Here is a 21747-nt window from a genome sequence, read left to right as displayed (position 1 = left end):
AGTCATCAAGGTTCCTTTTGAAGAGGGCCAAAGAAATGCTCTTCTTGACATGTATGGGCAGTCTATTCCAGAGTCTGAGGAGTCTCTGGGTCTGGTACCTATCGCTCCAGCATGTTTTGTTTATTGTGATGACAAGGTTTAGATCCCTGGAGCGTGTGGCTCTGAGGGGATTGGGATTTCTTTAAGTGTAACATGTCCAATAGCTCTGGGTTTGACATGGCCTTGTATGTTAAGCAGAGATTGCCTCGGAGTAGACGATATGCGACAGAAATATAGCTGGAGTGTTTTTAAGGTGGTCAGCATAGGGCATCTGCTTTAGGCCTGTGATTCTTTTAGTGAGGTATTTCTGCAGCATTTCCAGTTGTTGCAAATGTCTTGAGAGGTACATACCAAATGGGGCGTTGTATTCTATAATGGGTCTAATGAGGGATGAGTACAGTGGGACAATGACCTCCTTTTTTCTGGATGAAAAGCCCTTAGTGATGAGGTATGCCACATAGAAGGATTTCATGACTGTTGTGGTGATGTGGGTATTGAAGGTGAGACCACTGTTCACCTGTGTCCCTAAGTCTCTTATCACACTTTCGGTGTTTAGTGTACTGCCACCTATGTGGTAATTCACAGGTACATGTTTTTTACCAAAGGGGATAACTATACATTTCTTGGCATTGAGCTTGAGCCCATGGCTCTGGCACCAAGCATCTGTTTCTGTAAGGCCCTTTTGTAGAGTATCAACATCATTTGGGGATTCAATAATGGCTCCCAGTTTGCAGTCATCTGTGAACTTTTTTAGCCAGAGTCCCTTAGTATTGGCCTGTACTTCAGAGAAGTAGATGCCAAACAAGAGAGATCCCAGGACTGAACTCTGAGGTACTCCACTTGTCACTTGTCTGGAGCTGGATTTGGAGTCAGCTACTTTTACAGTGTGGGTTCTGTCAGTAAGCCAGTTAGCAACCCATTGAGTGATGTAGGGATTAATGCCCAGCTTAGTAAGTTTATCTATGATTCCAGAGTGGGGGATGGTGTCAAAGGCCTTGGCGAGGTCCAGATAGGCTGTGTGGACTGCCTTACCCCCGTCCATGGCTCTGGAGACTGATTTGAAGAAGTCAATCAGGTTCAGGAGACAAGATCGGCCCTTCATAAACCCAAACTGGGTGGGTTCCAGTGTTTTAAGGTTGCCAATGTCTTTGTTTATAAGTTCCATGATAATACGTTCCATGGCCTTGCAGATCAGGCTCGTCAGACTGATGGGGCGGTAGTTCCCTGGATCCAAGGTGGATTCCCCCTTGTGGAGTGGGATAACTGTAGCTGTGCACCACTCAGTGGGCATGAAGCCTGAGGTGAGGGTATGATTAAACATGACACTTAGGTGAGGTGTCAGTTCATTTTGTAGTTCATGTAGTACACAGCCCAGGATGTCATCTGGTTCCATGGATGCTGTATTCTTAGGTTTGGAGAGTGCATTTTTTTACCTGTGTGGCTATTACCGGAATTTGGCAATCTTCCGGTATTGAGATGGGCCATTTAGGGGGTGAGAGGGGGGTGAAGTTGGCACTGAATCGATCTGCCAGGATATTGGCAATATCCTTGGGATCAGTATATTTAATGCTATTCTGTTGTAGCTCAGAGCAGATCTGAGCATTTAGATTCTTGACATAGTTATAGAATGCCTTGTGGTTGTCTTTGGAATCTTTGGCAATTTTATTTTTGTACTAGCTTTGGAGGATTTTATGAGGGATCTCAGCTTCTTATTGAGGCTGGTAAGGGAGTTTTCTGCATCCTGGGATTTTCCTCATTTCTACAACAGTTTCTTCCTTTTGTTGTAAAGTTTGTTTATGGCATGGGACCACCAGATTGGCTTCCTTTTTTTTGGAGGAGAGCATCTTGGTTCTATTTGGGATGGCACGATTCATGCATGAGTGGATGTGCTCATACAGTGCCTTAGTGTAGGACTCAGCAGTCGAACTTTCAGTTCCCATCTGCATGGGTGTCATGAAGCTAGTAACTTCTGACTTGAGTAGCATGAAGTTGGCTTTGGGGAAGTTTTTTATGGAGGTTTCCTTACTGCGGGGTGGGGGTGGGATGTGGATGTTAAGGGTGATTAGCTTATGGTCTGACCTGACCAACGAGGGGGTGACCATAGGTGTGGAGCATTGATTTTTCATGTTGGTAACGACCAGGTCTAAGATACTGGAGCCCCTGGTGGGACCAGAGATTAGCTGATCCAGGGCATTGGAATTTATGAATTCCAAGAACTGCTGGGCAAAGGTGTTGGTACACGAGTAGTTTTCCCAGTTAATGGCAGGGTAGTTGAAATCACCCAGTATTAGGGTGTTTGATTGTATATTAATATTTTCCAGTATGTTTAGAAAGGTGTAGTGAGAATCTTGGGGCATGGTGGGGGATCTGTAGCAAGCTACAATTTGTATTGCAGTCTTACCTAGTGTTAGTTGCACCTGGAGAATTTCAGGCACATTGTGTTGGGCAACTAACCTGGTGGTGTGAATATCCTTGGTGAATATGGACACTCCTCCACCTTTAGTGTTTCGATCCTGGTTTGGTGGCTGAAATGTGTGGTAAGAGTTGTAGACTGGTACTGCAGGGGTGCTCTCTGGAGCCTTGAACCAGGTCTCAGTTACTGCACAGATATCGATGTTCTCCATTTTTAGGAGTGCCTCGAGAGAGTGCATTTTGAGGTTTAGACTTCTAGCATTGAGTAGCATTACCTTCAGATTTTGCATGCTTGTACCTGTTACGGTGGTGGTTTTGTCCTTTGAACTTTGCCTAAAAAAGGCACTATAGGGGTGGCAAGAGCCTTTGCCAGTAACCTGAATCCCAGGGGTGACAGGTGCAGACCATCTCCGGCAAAGCATCGTGGTCTGTCGATCATGTCATCCCAGGCAGACAGATACTGGATCCCTTTTGAATGAAACCAGAAGCTTTTGTTGAAGTCAATCATTTTGTCCTTGTATTGTGGTATCATTCTGGGCGAAGGCAGGATGCTACTCAGGGCTAGGGTCATACCTGCCTGGGCCACATGATCCGAGAGCTCTTCCATGTCTCTTTTCATGTAGTCCAGGGAGGTACATCTCACGTTATTCACTCCGACATGGACAATGACAGAGTCATATTTGTACTTGTTTTGGAGTGACTTGAGTGCATGATTTATGTGGAGGATCCTGGCACTCGACAGGCAGCTCACTGTAATTTTCTCCTTGTTCAGCCTGGTGAATAGGACATCAGTGTGCCTGACTATAGCGTCACCTATGACTAAAGTGTTAGGTACATTGGCTTGCCTTAGGGGCTGTTGTTAGGTGGCACACTGGTGTTGTGAGCTATGTGACACTTTGGTTGCGATTGGTGTTTGTTTGCGTTTCAGCTTCGGAGGTCCTTGTTGCTTGAAAATGAACCAGCATAATATTTTTCAATGTAAAACTAAAAGGGAAGATGATTATACAGTGCTGTAATACTTTGTCAAGCATTCTTACAAACACATGCATACACACAATTGCATAAAGATATATATAAATAGACAATTTTTTCCCATACTATCCTAATACAAGCTGGATTATTTAGGTTGGATTTGCTATGTCTTGCATATTTCATTTCAGCTTACACTATAGTTCATAGTTATAAGCTACATGAGAAGACAAAAAAAGACATTTCTTGAAGTGCAGTGTTCACTAGGGTTGCGGGCATGGGGTTTGATGAAAACAACTGAGAGTAAAGTGATGCCAACATTCATAGGACAAAAGTGGATAGGCGATCCTCCGGCTGTAATGGTAGACAGGGAGTTGAGGATGACAAAACAGCCCACACACGACTTAGTGTTTTTCAGCTGCACTCCCCTTACTTAACTATACACTCACAGAAATGTGGCATAAGAATAAACACCATAAAAGATGGACGCACATTTGTGTACTGTGGTCTTATCACCCATGTCAAACTATGAACTATGCCCTTACCTAAATTAATGGAGGATCACAAGATACTAAATTTATTATAAATTCCAGAGGGCAAGACCGAACAGTAGATGAGGAAATGTAGTACAAGCAGGGACAACATTTGAAATTTCTGTTTTATTGCATTCATGGATGCTTAATGACACAACTACCTGGGAAATTATTTGGAATTATTAAAGGATTTCAGCTCTCACTGCCCTGGTTTCCAGTGATTTCTTTTTTCATGTTGAAATCCACTAGTGACTTGTCATTTTCTGGAGGTAGCTTCCACTATCTTGACTTCCTATGTCCTATCTGTGGGTCAGCTGGCAATCCAGTGAGGGACATAGTGATTCATCCCTAATTTAGTAAGCTTTTCTACAATGTTTGAGTAGAGTATTATGTCAAAAGCTTTTGCCAGGTCTAGGTAGGAGATGTGTACAATTTTGCCTTTGTCTTGCTTTAGTGACTCTTTTGAAAAAAGTCCAGTAGGATAAATAAGCATGACCTGTCTTTGGTGAAACCAAACTGGGATGGAATTGGTTCAGTGTTTGGATGTTTCCTATGACATTATCGGTTAATTCTATGATAAGTTTTTCCATGTTTATGATTAGTCTTTTCATGACTTTACAAATGAGGCTGGTCAGACTTATGGGTCTGCAGTTACCTTGATCAGTGGACGGCCCTCCCTTGTGTAGAGCTATGAATGCCACTGTCCTTCATTTGCTTGGTATGGAACCCATTTGGAATACAAGGTTGAAAAGTGTTGATAAGGGCATGGATAAGTCCTTGATACATCCAGGGATATTGTCAGGACCCATGCAAACATTATTTTTGCCTTTTGAGAGTTCTCCCTGGACTTGGCCCTGTGGGATACATGGGGGGGGGGTTATCAGATTTGTAAATTTCTTTTGAGATATTCTGGGATGAGAGGGGGTGAAGTTAGAGCTGATTTTATGGGTCAACAGGTTTGCTATATCTTCAGCTTCAGTATAGGTGGTGTAATTCACAATCAGCTCTGCTCACTGCTGGTTAGGGCTTTTGATATTATGGATATAGCTGAATAGGTCCTTGTGGTTGTCCCTGGCCTGAGTGACTATTTTTGCCTCAGATTCAACCTTGGCAGTTTAAATAAGACTCCTGAGTTGCTCATGTAATTTAATGAATGGGTTTCTAATATGCTGAGTGCTGTACTTATTTTGGCCATGCTTTTCTTTTTTTCTTTCATTATAAAGCTTACTTGATTTGTGGCGGCACCAGGGAGGTTTGCCTTTAGGGTTCACCTTATGCTTGTTTCTTCTTGGTACAGCTGCTTCTATGCAGTTGTTTACATGAAGATAGAAGTTAGTGGTGCACATTTCTGCATAAGAGTAGAATTTTTTGGATTGGGGGAAACTGAAACTTGCCAGCGTATCACTTATAAGTAGAAAGTTTGACTTCTAGAAATTTCTAAAAGTTCCAGATACAGTGAAGATCTTAGGTTTTAATTTTATTTCAAAGGAGACTATTTTATGGTCGAACCTGATGAGTGAGGATGTTATGCAAGGGAAGGAGCTTAATTAGAAATTTAATAAGAAAAAGCACCGGCATCAATTTAAACAGCTGGCATTTAGCAAAATTTCCTTTACTTCATTTTTATTCCATGATTTTTCTCATTTTTTCAGGTATAATTTGCATAGCTCTAAAAAAGACACTTAGGATGAACCAGGGGGTGTAACCTGTCTGCCACAAAGCAGGTCATCTGATGAGTCAAATTACACCAGGCTGACACAGCAGCAAGCCCTTAGCAAGAAACAAAGTGGCTAATATAAGAAAATTTAGAATCTCACCAGAAATATACTGTTTAGTTTGTCAGTGGGAATACTAGATAATTTACACATATCCTTTTGCAAATCGGTCTGTGATCACCTTCTCATACTATCTAACCTCCCCCCAATAAACTATGGTCATGTTAGAAAAGTTATGTACTCACATTAGCCTGCTACCTGTTATCTCTTATTTTGCCCACATTTAGCAGGTTAGTCACTTGTTCCTGAGGTGCAGACATCTTTAGTGAAGGTTTAAATTGACAGAGCTCAAGAACCTCAATTTATGTTCTTGTATGTGTGTTGACATGTTCCCCTTCTGTGTTGTTTACAGAGTTTTGCTTCCAGTTTTAATGTAAATTTTAATTTTCATCAGATATTAATGTGTGCATGGGGATGGGCATGCAAAATCTACCGCCTCAAAATCGTGACAAGCAAAATCCTAAATTCACAATCACAAATGGTCACAATATTGACAGAAACAAATCCCAGAACTGTAATTTTTGATTCTGTATTAAATAGTGGCTGAAGGGTACTGTAGGACAGTAATTACTGATAACAGATAAAGTGATGTTGCAAAATCCTGGAGATTATTCATATCAAGCTCAGTATTGTACTTTATTTCCTGGGACTTGATGACCCTGGAGTAACGTAAGCTGCAGGGCACAGGTGCTGCAGGGGAGCTTGCAGTAATTACAATGGCAGCACTGTTGCAGCTTTATAAGATGCTGTTTGTAATCTTAAATTTATTGTTTCCTTTAGCCTTCTGCCTCAGGAAAATTCAATTAGGTGTAGTTCAGTTTTATATAGGTAATTGAAAAAGCAAAATATTCCCAGTAAATGTGTTGCATTTATTATATTACTTGAAGTATCCATCATCTATCAGATCTTTAACTATATGTTTGTGTAGGGCCTGCTTGCTGTTCCCTGTCCTTGTTTATTACACTGCCCACATTTTACACTCCTTATTTTTATTATGAGGTATAGGTTTGTATAACCACCTATAAAAAGAAAGTATAAAGTTTACAATAAAAATAAAAAAAATAAGTTAACTAGTAAATTCAATTGGAAATTTGAGAGAATTCAATTAGATTAGAATAACGTTTAGTCCCCCTTTGATTTTGAGGGCAACGTGCAATCTCCTTTTTTAAGTTTTTAGTCTTGCTTTGTGAACTTAACAAAATAATGATTTTGAGCTATGCCCTTGTCTAAATTAATGAGGATCACAACATTCTAAATTTCTTATAATTTCCAGGTGGCAAGATAGTAGAGTGGATGAGGAAATTTAGTGTTTTAGAATAAAAAAATAAAAGTTGTCTAGTATTGTCTTTCATTAATATAGGTAAGAGAGTTTATTTTTCATGTTAAAATACAATAAAAGATGTGCATTTAGTGTTTCCTCAAGTGCCCTGATGAGAAAAGATCATGCAGTTATGGACAGAGAAGGATTAAGCTTCATAGAGTTTCTTAGTTATATTATTCCTACATATGAAACTACTGCTTACTTGACATGCTACAGATAATAAAATTCTAGATGAAGCGAACACAAAAATTAACTGAGCACGACAATAAGGATTACCTTACATTAGCACAACACAACTTGGTTACATTTGTAATGTGTGTACTGTGTCTCACCAATTCCTTATGTCATTCTTTGCTGCTAGACTAGCCATATTGGACTCAGTACAGTGTAGTGAGTGGAAACATCAGTCCAGAGAGCTGGGTCTGAATCCTCATGACTATTACTCACTCTTTTTTTAAGTTGTGAAAATACCACTTACATCTGGTACTCTTCAAGGGCAGTCTTGGAAATAATTTGACCCACATTTCAATACCAGAAATGCAAAATAAAAGCAAACATTTTTACAAACATGATTCTGCTTCTATAATTTTGGAAACAAATGAAAATTGGAACTAATCTCTCCAAAGAATTGTACAGTGGTGCTTATAAAGTAGCAGTTTAACTATTCCAATAAACCATAACTCTCAACATACTGTATTCAGAATCAAAGTGACAAAAGCCATAAATCAGGAACACATTTTAAATATTACAACAACAAACTTAGAAAGTTGACAAATAAGAGAAGACAAAAATGCATGCATTTTTCTGAAGTAAAATAAGTACCTAACATTAATGATTCTACGTCATTACCTTTTTTATTTTTTTCCCCAGAAAAGAAAATCACCAGTTTTGGGAGAAAAAGAGGAAAATTTTGAGATAAAGCAGGATGCCCCTGAAAGTCAGGGACAGTTGAAAATTGTACAATAAACAGAACAAGAAGATAAAGCACATATTATAGTAAACGTACAAACAGAGCTTAGCAGATCAATTCTTATGAAAATTATTAATCATACTTGGATAACTGAAGTGCAAGTAGGGACAAAATTTGAAATGTCTTATTGACTTTATGGATGCTTAATGAAACAAGTACATAGTAAAGCAGACTGCACAGGCTTGACACAGTATCTATGAATACACAAGCATATATTAAAAATGTCATTGTGGCCTCACATTTTTGAAATAGCTACTCACCTCATTCCTTATTGCATCTGCTTGTACTGGGTCCTCTGCGGCCAATGCAACACTGCTCATTGCTATGACCAAAAGGATGACCATCTCAAAGTAGCGCAGGTTAACAATATAATGGCATAATCTACGAATGCTAAAATGCAAAGGTCAAGAAAGGAAAACACCAATGAAAGAAAAGTAGAAAATTTTAGGATAGAATTAGCAATACAACATTAAGGTACAATAACTGAACAATCAGACATGAAACAAAAAAAGTACCTAAAATAACTTAAAAATTAATAATACACCTTTTCCAAAACATACAAAAATAAAATACAAAATACAAATAAAAAATATTATTACAATATCTGAAGAAAAAATTGGTTACAGAAAGCATTCTCCTGGAAACCATCATCTTGACTGAAGCTATCCTCCAATGCATCAGAAAATCTATGCAGAATACAAAATCCAAGAATTTGATTCTTAACCTAATCCATGCCACCTCAGGAACTAAACTCCAAACTCCTCCAGTACTAAATATCCTCCCCTCAACTCTAAACATTGCATACCTAGCAAGATACCCAAATCCAGTGAAGTTACGTTAAACATAATACAACTAAAAGGAAACTTAAAAATGCAAAGGCAGATGCCCCAACTTATTAAAATAAAAAGTCTGAACTGCCAATCATATCTCAACTGAAAAAATTTTAATTGAAAGATAACCATTAAAAATCAGATACTATTATGTTTAACATGTAATAAACACTACCCCATCCAAAAATAAAAAGTTATCTTGAAAAACGATCAAAAAATTACAAGAGAGAAAATTACTGAAAAAAATCCAGTCAAAAAGGACAAACCTGCTATGTGAAGGGGCCCATTCAGAAATAAATGTTATGCCTGCAGAGATCTTCCATACACAAAATAATTATCATAACCATTGAAATGCATGAGGTTATATAGTCCTATTTCACCGTAATTCTTACTGGATGGGTTCGGAGCAAATATTCGGCTCCGACTCGGCCAATACTAAAGCTTGAGAGCTTTTACTGGCTCGAGGCTAACCCCTATCCCATGGTGTCTCATGGCAATTCCCCAGATCTCGTTTGTTGCGAAAGCTTTGAGGTTGTCTCCTTACTAGCTCGTTGGCTAAGTAGAAATTTTTTTACTAAATCTTGTTTTTTCACCACTTTTTTTTTCTTCAATCTTTTACTCCTTATAGTTAATAGCTTTTCTTGTGTGATTGTATTGAGTGTTTGATCTCTATTGTTCCCCCATAGGATTGTACAGCCCATTTCAGTTAGAGGGCCTTTCCTCCCTGAGTGTTACTTCTTTATATATATAAAAAAAAAATAATAATAAAATATATAAATAGAATCACTTCAGGTTTCTCGATGTTGGATCCTTCAGTTCCGAGAATTCTTCCTGTTTCCTCGGAACCAATAACTCTAGCCTCAGCGGCTCAGTCTGGAGCCATTAGATCTGGGAGCCGATGCTCTCAAGTTGACTCCGAAGGGGATAGTCACCCTAGATTTTATTTGGAACCAACCCTCCCTCTCGACGCTTTGGCTCGAATCAGCTCGGTTCCCACATCTGCTTCGGAGCCACTCCCCATTGCTTGGAGCCAACTATCTGTCTCCTCAAAGCAGAGGTCTTCTTTGGAGCAGGGGAAAAAAGGCCTTTGAAGCAATAGAGAAGGCTTTATCTTCTGCAAAAGCCATACCTTTGGAACCGATGTCCCACCAGCAGCCGGTTCCGAGACCTCCCCAGATTATTCCACTGGACAGCTCCCTTGGAAGGGACTTTGTAAGAGGAAGCATGTTGACTCACCTGAGTCTGTCATATCTGACACTGATTTGGAGGAATAAAAAGGGTCCCCTAGATCCCCCTCTGAGGATGTCTCATTTTCTGACATCCTGGAAATCCTCAGACAGAGGGGTGATGGGAAGACCTCTAACCCTACTGAGGATGAATCAGTGTATCTTGAGGCCTTTGTTTCCTGACCTTCCACCTCCTGGGTGACACGGCCTTATGACCAGCTCTTGGGGGTCATATCGCAGAAAGCCTAGACCTCCTCAGATACATTGGAACATGTCCTAAGGAGGCCAAAAAAATGTATGACTGCATCAGAAGATAAGTCTTTTCTTTCCAAAGGGGTTCCTGTTGATGCTATGGTGGTAGCAGTGGCCACCAAGAAGGAGTTGTCTGAGACATCTTCCAATGTCCATCCTCCTAACAAGGAGTCCAGGATGATGGATAGGTATGGAAAGCATACCTTCTCTTCAATGGCATTTACCTTAAGATCACTTAATTACCTTTCCCATTTTACTCATCTTCAGAGGAATCTCCTGAAGGAGTTGGGAGACACCCTTCAGGGTTCAGTAGTTATGTTTTCTGTGCAGCTCTCCACCCTTACATCAATAACTAACTCCTCCATGAGGCTGATTTCCTATGTGGTGGATGGAGTGAGAGGGGCAGCCGCAGCAGGAATCTCTCTTAGGAGACATTCTTGGATGAGTCATTGTAACTTCACAGAATCCTTTAAGTTTTCCTTCACCAATGTTCCCTTTGATAGTTCAACTCTTTTTGAACCTCAGATGAAAGAGACCTTGACCAGGTGCAAGCAGGAAAGGAAAACCTTATCTGCTGTTGGATTCCATTTCTCCCTTCCTTCTAGAATCCATCCCAAGGGTCAAACAGGAGGGAAAATGTAGTTCTGTAAATCCCAAAAAGGTTTCCCTCAGGCATAAGGTCAACCCTCCCCTAGGGGCAGAGGGTACGATATAACAGAAGATGCTGTCATTGAGGCAGAGGACGTCTGCAACACCAGGGAGATAGAGAAACCTTCTCCGATCATCCCTTCCATTGCCCCTGAGGGGTTGCCCGACTGTCCGTCTCTGGAGGCAGTCAGGGGTTGTCTATCGCTGTACCCAACTGCCTGGCTAAACATTTCACAAGATCATTGGGTACAAACCATAATATCCAGAGGCTACCCGATTCCCTTTGTTTCCGATCTCCCGGTAAACTGGTCTCTTCCAGACGTGCCACCCATTCAACTAGACCATGCAACATTAGAGGTCATTCTCATTGCTACAAAAAAGAGTCATCCAAGAAGTCCCCACAGAGCAAATAGGATCCGGAACTTACTCACGATTCTTTTTAGTTCCAAAAAAGACAGGGGACTGGAGATCAATTCTAGATCTCCGCAAATTCAACAAGTCTGTAAAGAAATTATAGTTCCAAATGATCACTCTGCAGTTGATATTTCCCTTTATCGGGGAAGACAATTGGATGTGCTCAACAGATCTTCAGGATGCGTACTACCACATCAAAATGGAAAGGCACTCCAGAAGACACTTGCACTTTCGGCTGGGAGCCAGTCATTTTCAGTTTCGAACACTGCCCTTTGGCTTCACTACAGCCCCCAGTGTTCACCAAATGTATGGCAGTGGTAACGGCTCACCTGAGGCTTCAAGGATTCCAGGAGTTTCCATACCTAGGAGACTGGCTCCTCACTGCTACCACCAAGCATCAACTGATCAGAACCAGGGACGAGACTCTATCCTTGTGCGCCAGATTAGACATCACAGTAAACCTAAAGAAAATCAGCCTTATCTCCATTGCAGCACATTGTATTCTTAGGCTCAGAAATAAAATCAATTACCATGACAGCAAGACTAACACCAGAAAGAGTAGAATCATTGCGTAACCAAGTCAGATCTTTGCTAAACAGTCACAAAGTTCAGGCCAGGGTAGTCCTTCAAGTCCTAGGGACTATAGCTTCCTCCATTCTTTTAGTTCCCCTAGCCCATCTGCACATACTTCAGTGGCTACTATTTGCCCAATGGTCAATGTAGGATCTTCCCCTGTCTCATCAGATTCTCATCACAAACACCTGCAAGAAGGATCTAACATGGTGGTTGCATACGGAACAACTTCTCTTAGGTCATCCACTTGTTTTTCCTCAAGGAAATGCAGTTTTGACCACGGATGCCTCCCAGATAGGGTGGTGGGGCATTATCTGGGAATGATGGTCCAAGGTACTTGGCAGAACCACGAGAACCACTTACACATAATTGTTCTGGAGATGAGAGTGGTGCTATATGCGTGGCAAGCACTTCACAGTTCTCTTCCCACCGTGACAACTGCAATTCTATCAGACATGTCTGTCGTGTGGTACATAAACAAGCAAGGGGGAACCAAATCTTACCCACTTTGTCGAGAGGCCTTAAGAGTTTGGAAATGGGTGATGGACGCTCAACACTTTCTAGTAGCAATGCACATCCCAGGGAAGTCCAATGTGATAGCAGACAAACTCAGTCGAGCAGTTCTCATGCCTCACGAGTGGTCCCTGAATTCAGAAGTTGCGAAAGAGATCTTTCACAGATGGGGCCAGTCTTGCTGCGACCTATTCGCCACACACCTGAACACCAAATGCAGCAGCTACTTTGCCCTAATTCCCCATCCGGGGATGATCTAGTCCACGATTGGCCCCTGGGACTCCTTTATGCCTTACCACCTTTTCCTCTCATTCCAAAAGTGATACAGAAAGCAAAACAGTTGAAGAGTACCCTGATCCTCATTGATCCGTACTGGCCTCGTCAAGTCTGGTTTCCCTTCCTGTGGCCCTACCTCTTGGAGGAACCATGGATTCTGGAATCATCTCCAGACCTCCTGATTCATCAATTGGGGCAGTTCCATCCACCATCCACACCCTAAAACTGACAGCATGGCTGCTCCAGTTCCATGAATAGCCAGGTGCGTTTCCCTCTCACCTTCAGTCAAACACATTCTGATTTCTTCCCACAAGCCTTCCACTAAGAAGTTATATTCCAGCAAATGGAAAAGGTTCTTTATTTGGGCTGTAAACCAAGGCTTAGATCCCTATACAGCTCCAATATAATCTATTTTGTTCTTCCTTGTGTCCATCTTTCATGAAGGAGCTGCGGCGGCTACGATTAGAGTTCAGTTAGCTGCCATCTCTAATTACCATTTTGGCTACATGGGAAATTCCATCATGTCCCACTCTTTGTGCAAAACCTTTTTGAAGGGAGTTCTCCTTCTCAAGCCTCCAATCAAACAGCCACCAGAACCCTGGGACCTAAACTTAGTTCTCACATCCTTAATTTCTTCCCCCTTTGAACCCTTTGAACCCTCTTCTTTATCGGATCTGAAATTATCATCTTGGAAAACGCTATTTTTAGTAGCTATAACTTCTGCTAGGAGAGTCTCAGAATTGCAAGCTCTTACTATTTGACCCCCTTATATTGTTTTCCACAAGGATAGAGTCTCACTTAGGACTAACCCTTCCTTTCCTCCAAAGGTATGTTCAGAACATAATCTTAACACTACTATTGAACTACCAGTGTTTTTTCCAAATCATTATAATAAATCTGAATACAGGCTACACTAGTTAGACATTTACCTGGACAGAACTAAACAATTTAGAAAATCTGATAAATTATTTTTTTCCTTTTCAGACAAAAATAAAGGCTTGCCTGTTTCTAAGGTTACCCTCTCAAAATGGCTTTCAGACTGCATTTCCTTTACTTATCAGACTGTTGGCAAACAGTTACCCAACAAAGTAAAAGGCCACTCTACAAGGGCAGTACCAACTTCATATGCCTTTGGATCTAGGCTCCCAATTGATTACCATTTGTGCAGCAGCTACTTGGGCAAGACCACATACCCTTCTCACTCATTACAGACTGGATTTGGCCACCCAGGACAGGTCATCCTTTGGGGTCCACAGTGCTGAAGAGTCTCTTCACTTGAGCCACCCGGGATAAAGGTGCTAGGGATGCTGTCTCATCCAGTAAGAATTACGGTGAGATAGGACTACATAACATAAAGAAGTTATTTACTTACCATAATGTTCCACATTTGTAGTCCATCTCGCCTACATTCTTGCATCCCTCCCTCCTGCCCCCTTCCTGTTCCTGGAGGATCTGGTGGACTATGCTTATGCTGTCTGACCTGGTTGTAGTTGTTGTCCACCTGGCATGGATAATGTTACACAATGTTCTGTCTGTATGTACACAGTTATTGACAGTTTCATAACTATTAGGTACTTATTGCTTCTTGCAAACAAAATCTGGGGAATTGCCGTGAGACACCATGGGATAGGGGTTAGCTTCAAACCAGTAAAAGCTCTCGAGCTTTAGTATCGGCCAAGTCGGAGCCGAATATCAGCTCCAAACCCATCCAGCAAGAATGTAGGTGAGATGGACTACAAACATGGAACATTACGGTAAGTACATAATTTCTTTTTATATAAAAACATGATAAAAATGCAATTAAAAAATCTGATATTTGGAATATGTGGGAGGAGATTGTAGATACAAATATTTGGCTGTGTAGAGTAAGGAACTCATAATGCGACATGTGATCATCTTATTTTACATCAGCGTAGCAGTACACATAACGTTTATCTCCCACCCTCACTCACATAGATTTTGTAGATGGCTGTGGGTGTTGTACCATATATATTTACATGCCTTGTAATTCATCTCAGGGTACTGCCTCAAATCCTGCAGGGAACAACATACTCTACTTAGGAGGTCACTGAAACAACAGAAATATCTTATTTCAAGTATTTTCTTTCTTTATTTTCTTTTTTTAACAAAATGTACTTTATCAAAGCCTGTAATGTGTGTCATGGAAAGGAGCACAGTACAACAATATTCCAGTTTTATATAACTATTAAACTCCTGCAAATTGTGAACCATGTGTGTCTTCTAAAAATTTTACCTATTTGTGAGTATTTAGTATTCCTTTATGATCCTGGGAAATTGGCATGTGAGAAATATGGCTAGTGTAATAATAATATATTTTTCAGATTATAGATAATATTCAGAAACAAATAATGCAATAAATTACACACAATAGCATAATGAGTGGTTAGACTCTGGGAAGGAGTGATTCAACGGCACATATAGTGCTACTGAGATACTGAAGAAAAAATACAGCATGCATCTTATGCAGATGACCACATAACATATAAATTAAGCAGTGATATGTTAAGGAGAGCTGTCACATATGCAAATGACAAAAATCAAACTTGGCAGGTAATTAAGAAATGTATAAAACCACAGTCCTACACCAGTTTTTTGAAGTGATGCTGCAGCACATGGAGGTGCATACTGGTTCCTACAGACGGCAGAGGACAGAGCTACCACTTCATGGAATTTCATACTGATTCCTGCAGATGGCATAGGACAAAGCTACCACTTCATAGAATTTCATGCTGGTTCCTGCAGATGGCATAGGACAGAGCTACCACTTCATGGAATTTCATATTGATTCCTGCAGATGGCACAGGACAGAGCTACCACTTCATGGAATTTCATACTGGTTCCTACAGACGGCAGAGGACAGAGCTACCACTTCATGGAATTTCATACTGGTTCCTGCAGATGGCATAGGACAGAGCTACCACTTCATGGAATTCCATACTGGTTCCTACAGATGGCAGAAGACAGAGCTACCACTTCATGGAAATTCATACCAGTTCCTACAGACGGTAGAGGACAGAGCTACCACTTCATGGAATTCCATACGGCTACCACTTCATGGAATTCCATACTGGTTCCTACAGACGGCAGAGGACAGAGTTACCACTTCATGGAATTTCATACTGGTTCCTACAGATGGCAGAGGACAGAGCTACCACTTCATGGAATTTCATACTGGTTCCTGCAGATGGCATAGGACAGAGCTACCACTTCATGGAATTTCATACTGGTTCCTACAGACGGCAGAGGACAGAGCTACCACTTCATGGAATTTAATACTGGTTCCTGCAGATGGCATAGGACAGAGCTACCACTTCATGGAATTTCATACTGGTTCCTACAGATGGCAGAGGACAGAGCTACCACTTCATGGAATTCCATACGGCTACCACTTCATGGAATTCCATACTGGTTCCTACAGACGGCAGAGGACAGAGCTACCACTTCATGGAATTTCATACTGGTTCCTACAGACAGCAGTGGACAGAGCTACCACTTCATGGAATTTCATAATGGTTCCTATAAACGGCAGAGGACAGAGCTACCACTTCATGGAATTTCATACTGGTTCCTACATATGGCAGAGCACAGACCCACCACTTCATGGAATTTCATACTGGTTCCTACAGATGGCAGAGGACAGAGCTACCACTTTATGGGAATTCATACTGGTTCCTACAGATGGCAGAGGACAGAGCTACCACTTCATGGAATTTCATACTGGTTCCTACAGATGGCAGAGGACAGAGCTACCACTTCATGGAATTTCATACTGGTTCCTACAGATGACAGAGGACAGACCTAACACTTCATGGAATTTCATACTGATTCCTACAGATGGCAGAGGACAGACCTACCACTTCATGGAATTTCATACTGGTTCCTACAGATGGCAGAGGACAGACCTATCACTTTATGGGAATTCATACTGGTTCCTACAGATGGCAGAGGACAGAGCTACTACTTCATGGAATTTCATATTGGTTCCTACAAACGGCAGAGGACAGAGCTACCACTTTATGGGAATTCATACTGGTTTCTACAGACAGCAGTGGACAGAGCTACCACTTCATGGGAATTTGACAACATAATGCATTTCCCTAAATTTTCAGACCCCACCCTGATGGACCTCTTGCATATTCGATAAACAAGCACTCCCAGAATTACCCTTTCTAGAGACTTAAACCTTGCCTGGGATATAAATAGGAATTGCTGGAGAAAGAGGTATGTATCCGAGACTACCCCTTCCCTGGAACAGGCCCCCCATCCATGTGAAGCTGAGATCCTCATTAACCCAATTCAAGAGTAACTTGGACAACTGGATGGGGAACAGGAAGTCATCACTGGTATGGCACCTATTTCTCTAATGGACACAGGCAGCCTGTAAATGTTTCATCTCCCAAGTCCCTGTTTACCCTTAACCAAGGGTACATGGACTTGTCAGAGATTTGGAATGTGCAGCTAAACTCTAAAAGGCTCCAGTGGTTGTCAGCCTATGAACACCAATAAACCCAAGAACCTAACAGAATATAAACAATGCATGCAATAACATACTCAGGCTATGCAATACAGTGCACTGACTGGGCATACTGGGCATCAGGCATTAACTTATCTACACAGGGTGGTGTGTGGACTAGGCACAGCCATCAGCATTGTGCAGATGGGGAGGGCACAGTGACAAGGGAGAGCAAGGTTAACATAAGCTGATATAGGTGGAACAAAACAGTAGGCATACATAAAGCTAGGAGATTACAGGGAATTAGGGATCACATCCTCTAGGGACAGTGTGGATCTTGCAGGAGGTGATTTTTTTTTTTTTGAGTGGAACCCTGATATATCAGGTCAGGAATCATCACAGCTAGTGGATGGCAGCAGCAATTGCAGAGCTATGGAAACATTGCAGTGGTTTCCCATGTAGAGCAGCCATAAAGTAGTGGGGGGGGGGTCCATGACTAAGAATGACCATACCTAGGAAGTGCACTCTACAGCTCAACTAAAAATAGGGATGGTGTAGAACTGTTAGACTCAATTGGGCTACCTCAGTGTGGAATGCTAGTGGTGAAGCCAGAACAACATCAACCACAGGTGTTGGACTGTCCACATCTAGGAGCAGAGGTAGTCATAGACACATGGAACAATGTGCGACAGCTATGTAAGCCTGGCCTATTTCCATGCACCACACATCCAGTCCCCTGTTTGGTCATGGCAGGCATTAGCCAGCATCATCAGGAATGTACCCACATATGCCAGCATAGCCACCCCTGACCATAGTAGCCAAGTCACTTTCCATGCACTGCAGGCTGTCACCTGTCATGACAGAATGGTTAGTGGCTGTCTGCACCTAGTTAACCAATTTGTATATCGGCTGTCTGATGCCAAGTCTGACAGCCAGTTCAAACAATGTCCTGGAGTCAATACAGTAACAGCCACCAACACCGTTCTCTGTTTCCATCTGTGTTGGTGACTTGTGTAGCTTGTGTTGAGGTCACATAGATGGGCTATCCAGCTCTAAATTTATGGATGCCAGAGGTTCACCCTGCCTCTCCGCCACCACCATAAGCTGTTGTTGGTGGTGGGACAGCATCTTCTAATGACAGAAATGCTGATAGTGCGACTGTGCCTTGGACTGTACCATGGTGCCATCAGCTTAGGAGTATAAATGTACTTTGTAGTGCAGATTGCAGGTACTGCAGACCTATTGTAATTGGAGGACAGACGTGGATATTTTCCAAAATGTAAAGCAGTTACACCAGTGAAGCAGTGTCCTACAGTACTGGCAGTTGTCATCAGAGCCACTCCCACATACAGGCCATCAAGTATCATTTTCCCTGGCCAGGGATACCCAGAATTCCTTCACCTTCATGAGACTCATCTGTGCTGGTAAACAACTCCTACGTCAACCTATCTCTGCAATTTCCTGTGCCTTGGTCTGTCATGCAGTATCATATCAGTCACCCTGTGATGCATCTAGAGTACTCTCCTATTATGGCCAGTATGTTTCTAAATTGTGCCCCCTACTCCCTTTCTGTACCCACTGCTCTGTGTGCTGCTGTGTTGTCATCATATTAACATTGTGCCACAGTGTGGCAACAATGTATGTATTCTATAGTGTGGCATATGTTGAAATTGTACTGACACTAGAGGCTGTGATCTATGTAATCCAGGTCTCATATCCCCCACAGCATATTTTCCATTTGGTGTGCAAATGGTACACTACTGCTATCCTACAGAGCAAGATAATTACTTAGGCTGACATTGTTTCCAGTTAATATTCCCCTCCAGACCTGTCAACTGCCCTTCTCTATACTCCATTCTCTGCTATAGTAATCTTCCCTACAAAGAGCTGCAACCTGTCCTGCCCTGTGCTCTCTATCAGGATGCCTCCTCAGCAGGAATGAAACTTGCCCTGCCTTTTCTATGAGCTTTGCTGTCTCATGTCCATGCTTTTCCGAGCATGTCAATCCTGACTCAAGCCTTGTGGTGAGTGACCCCTCACTTACTGATGGCTCCTACAAACTCATTGCCAGAATCCTCAGGTAGGTAAGTTAATTCTCATTGCAGTCCTGAAGCCAATCATTAGTCCTGTCTGCATACCTCTCAACTGTCTAGATTTTCACAAAATGTACATGTCTTTGGTCTGTTTCTCAAAAAATGATGGTTTTCGGTTAAATCATTGGCAACTTGTTGAGGACTTAAGTCAGAAAATAATTACAAAAATGTGAGACTTCATATCCTTTATAAAACTTATGCTAATGGGAAACATGTTATTCTATCAATTTTTTTAAGTTTGTAAGAGCAATATTTAAAAATTGTCCCTATTTATGGGACCCCCCATTATTTATGGTTTTTCCAAATTTCATGCTCCAAGAGGTTGAGAGGTATGCCTGTCATTCTCCAAACATGGCAGGAGACACTTTACTACTATTTATTAAGTCCCAGTAATAATGTAACCTTCAGGAATAATGTCACTGCATGTTTTTTGTTAAGATGGGCCATGTAGCATAGTAACTATGCTAATGGGGAGATTTAGTCCATCTGATCCTGAAAAACAGCTATAAACTTCCAGGTTGTCAGTCACAGTCAGTGTCGCCATCTCCATTTCAACCTATCCACACACTGGCAGGTGTTGCATATAGTGCCCATATACATAGGCATTGAGTTGCCTGTATCTTGGCCTGGCTACACTGCTGCTGTTTGGTATTCTGCAGTCATACTGCCAGTAGAGGCATGTCATGTGATGTCCCCTTTATGTGGCTGTGTGCACCAGGTTACCATATTTCTGCTTACTTCTTCCGGCAATAAGTTGTCATAGCTTCTTCAGATACTAAGTTGACAGTGGTTCTTGCATGATGCAGCCAAGACATCATCTTTCTCCTTTTCCTGCACAGGGACCATCATGAGCACCTACTGGGATTGTATGAGGACCCTCTATACAAAACTGATGCCTCGTACCAGCTTGCCATGGTAATGTCTCTGGCTTCACCCACTGTCATTAGAAGTGTAAGCATGAGTTTGGTGACCTATGGAATCACCATCCAGACATTTTGCTTCAGTAGGCGAATGAGATGCTTCATTGCTGTCTGCATTCTGTACTTTTGGTTATCACTGTAAATTTGGTATATTTGATGCTGCTGTAAGGCACATCCGTTTGTAAGACTTTGCTGTAATGATTATATTTTGTTTTATGTTTTGCAGTGGCAGAGGAGAAGCAAGTGAACTCAGCAGAGGTAGGATGGGCTTTGCAGGCAGTACGGCACATGAGATTTATTGCTAGTCATAATGTACAGTTTTAAAAGACTGTCATGTACTTTGTGTGTGTGTGTGTGTGTGTGTGTTTGTTTGAGTAGGGGGGATGTCATACCTCCACAATAAGCAAGTCCTCCAACACGGGGGGGGGGGGGCACTAGAGATAACTTGTGATCATCATGCCAAAATGGCAATCAACGGCCAAGATACGGGTAACACTAGACACCAGGGAAACTCTTCATTTCATGTGATAGAGGCAATTAATAAATGTAACAGAAAGACTGTGTGTGTGTGGGGGGGAATCAATACACAGCAGGGATACTCTATATAGTGTACCCTAAAGGCAATACAAAGATGATTAGTCCTCTGTTACACCAACACAACATTACTCGAATCTTAACAATATATATATTGATATGTATATCTATATATGGATCTACATTTCTTTGTCAAAATTTCATTATTCTGAAAAAGAAAAGTAGATGAATACTTAAGCGAAAGTGCACTTAAACGAAAGCGCACTTTCGCGAATATTGGTACAACAAACCGATAAAAAACACTCCACACCCCCACTACTTAAATGTACTAACTCCAAGACTGCACTACAGTGGGGAAACAAGTAAATTCCCTTTTCCCCCACTGTTGTGTGCTTTGGCGCTGCAGCGTTTCCTTTCTTATCAGTTTGTTGAACCAATAGTCACGAAAGTGCACTTTTGCGTAAGTGGTCCTCTACTTTTCTTTTTCGAAATAATAAAATTTTAACAAAAAAAAGTAGATCATATATATATATATATATATATATATATATATATATATATAGTTCCACTTCTAACCATCGAAATTTCAAAACATCAAACTTCTGATCATCGAGACCAGAACATCAAATTTTGAAACATCGAAGGTTACAAGTGTAACCAAAAAAAGAAAAATAAATTTTAACAATTGTATGCAGGGGGGGGGGCTTTAATATTCCAACTCCGAGACTGCACTACAGTGGAGTAAAGGGAAATCTCCCATTTAGCTCTATATACAGAAGTTGTGAAAGTTTCTAGTCTCGCTATAGGTAAAACACTGGGGTAGGCGAGGAAAAAGATAATACTTGATAAAACAGTCACAGACCCCAGTGTAAGCAGGTACAAATCCTTGGAAGAAAATCTATAATGACACAAGTCATAAATATATATACCTTCTGTGTCAAATTAATCATTAGCAATTAACAAACAGAGAAAGTT

At 41.4% G+C, this 21747-nt stretch overlaps 1 protein-coding gene across 1 annotated transcript in view; it reads right to left on the bottom strand.

The window, feature by feature from the left end:
- The window catches only part of CACNA1B (calcium voltage-gated channel subunit alpha1 B), a 3578581-nt gene that overhangs the window by 994583 nt on the left and 2562251 nt on the right, over positions 1–21747 (bottom strand). Inside the window, exon 24 of the mRNA XM_044058770.1 lies at positions 8280–8409. Within this exon, the coding sequence (XP_043914705.1) occupies positions 8280–8409 (130 nt within the window). The remainder of the gene's footprint in view (positions 1–8279; positions 8410–21747) is intronic.

This window comes from Protopterus annectens, chromosome 16.part0 (assembly GCF_019279795.1).
Source record: "Protopterus annectens isolate FY-2018-M chromosome 16.part0, PAN1.0, whole genome shotgun sequence".
NCBI classification, from domain to species: Eukaryota; Metazoa; Chordata; order Ceratodontiformes; family Protopteridae; genus Protopterus; species Protopterus annectens.
This window is presented reverse-complemented; position numbering and strand designations above follow the sequence as displayed.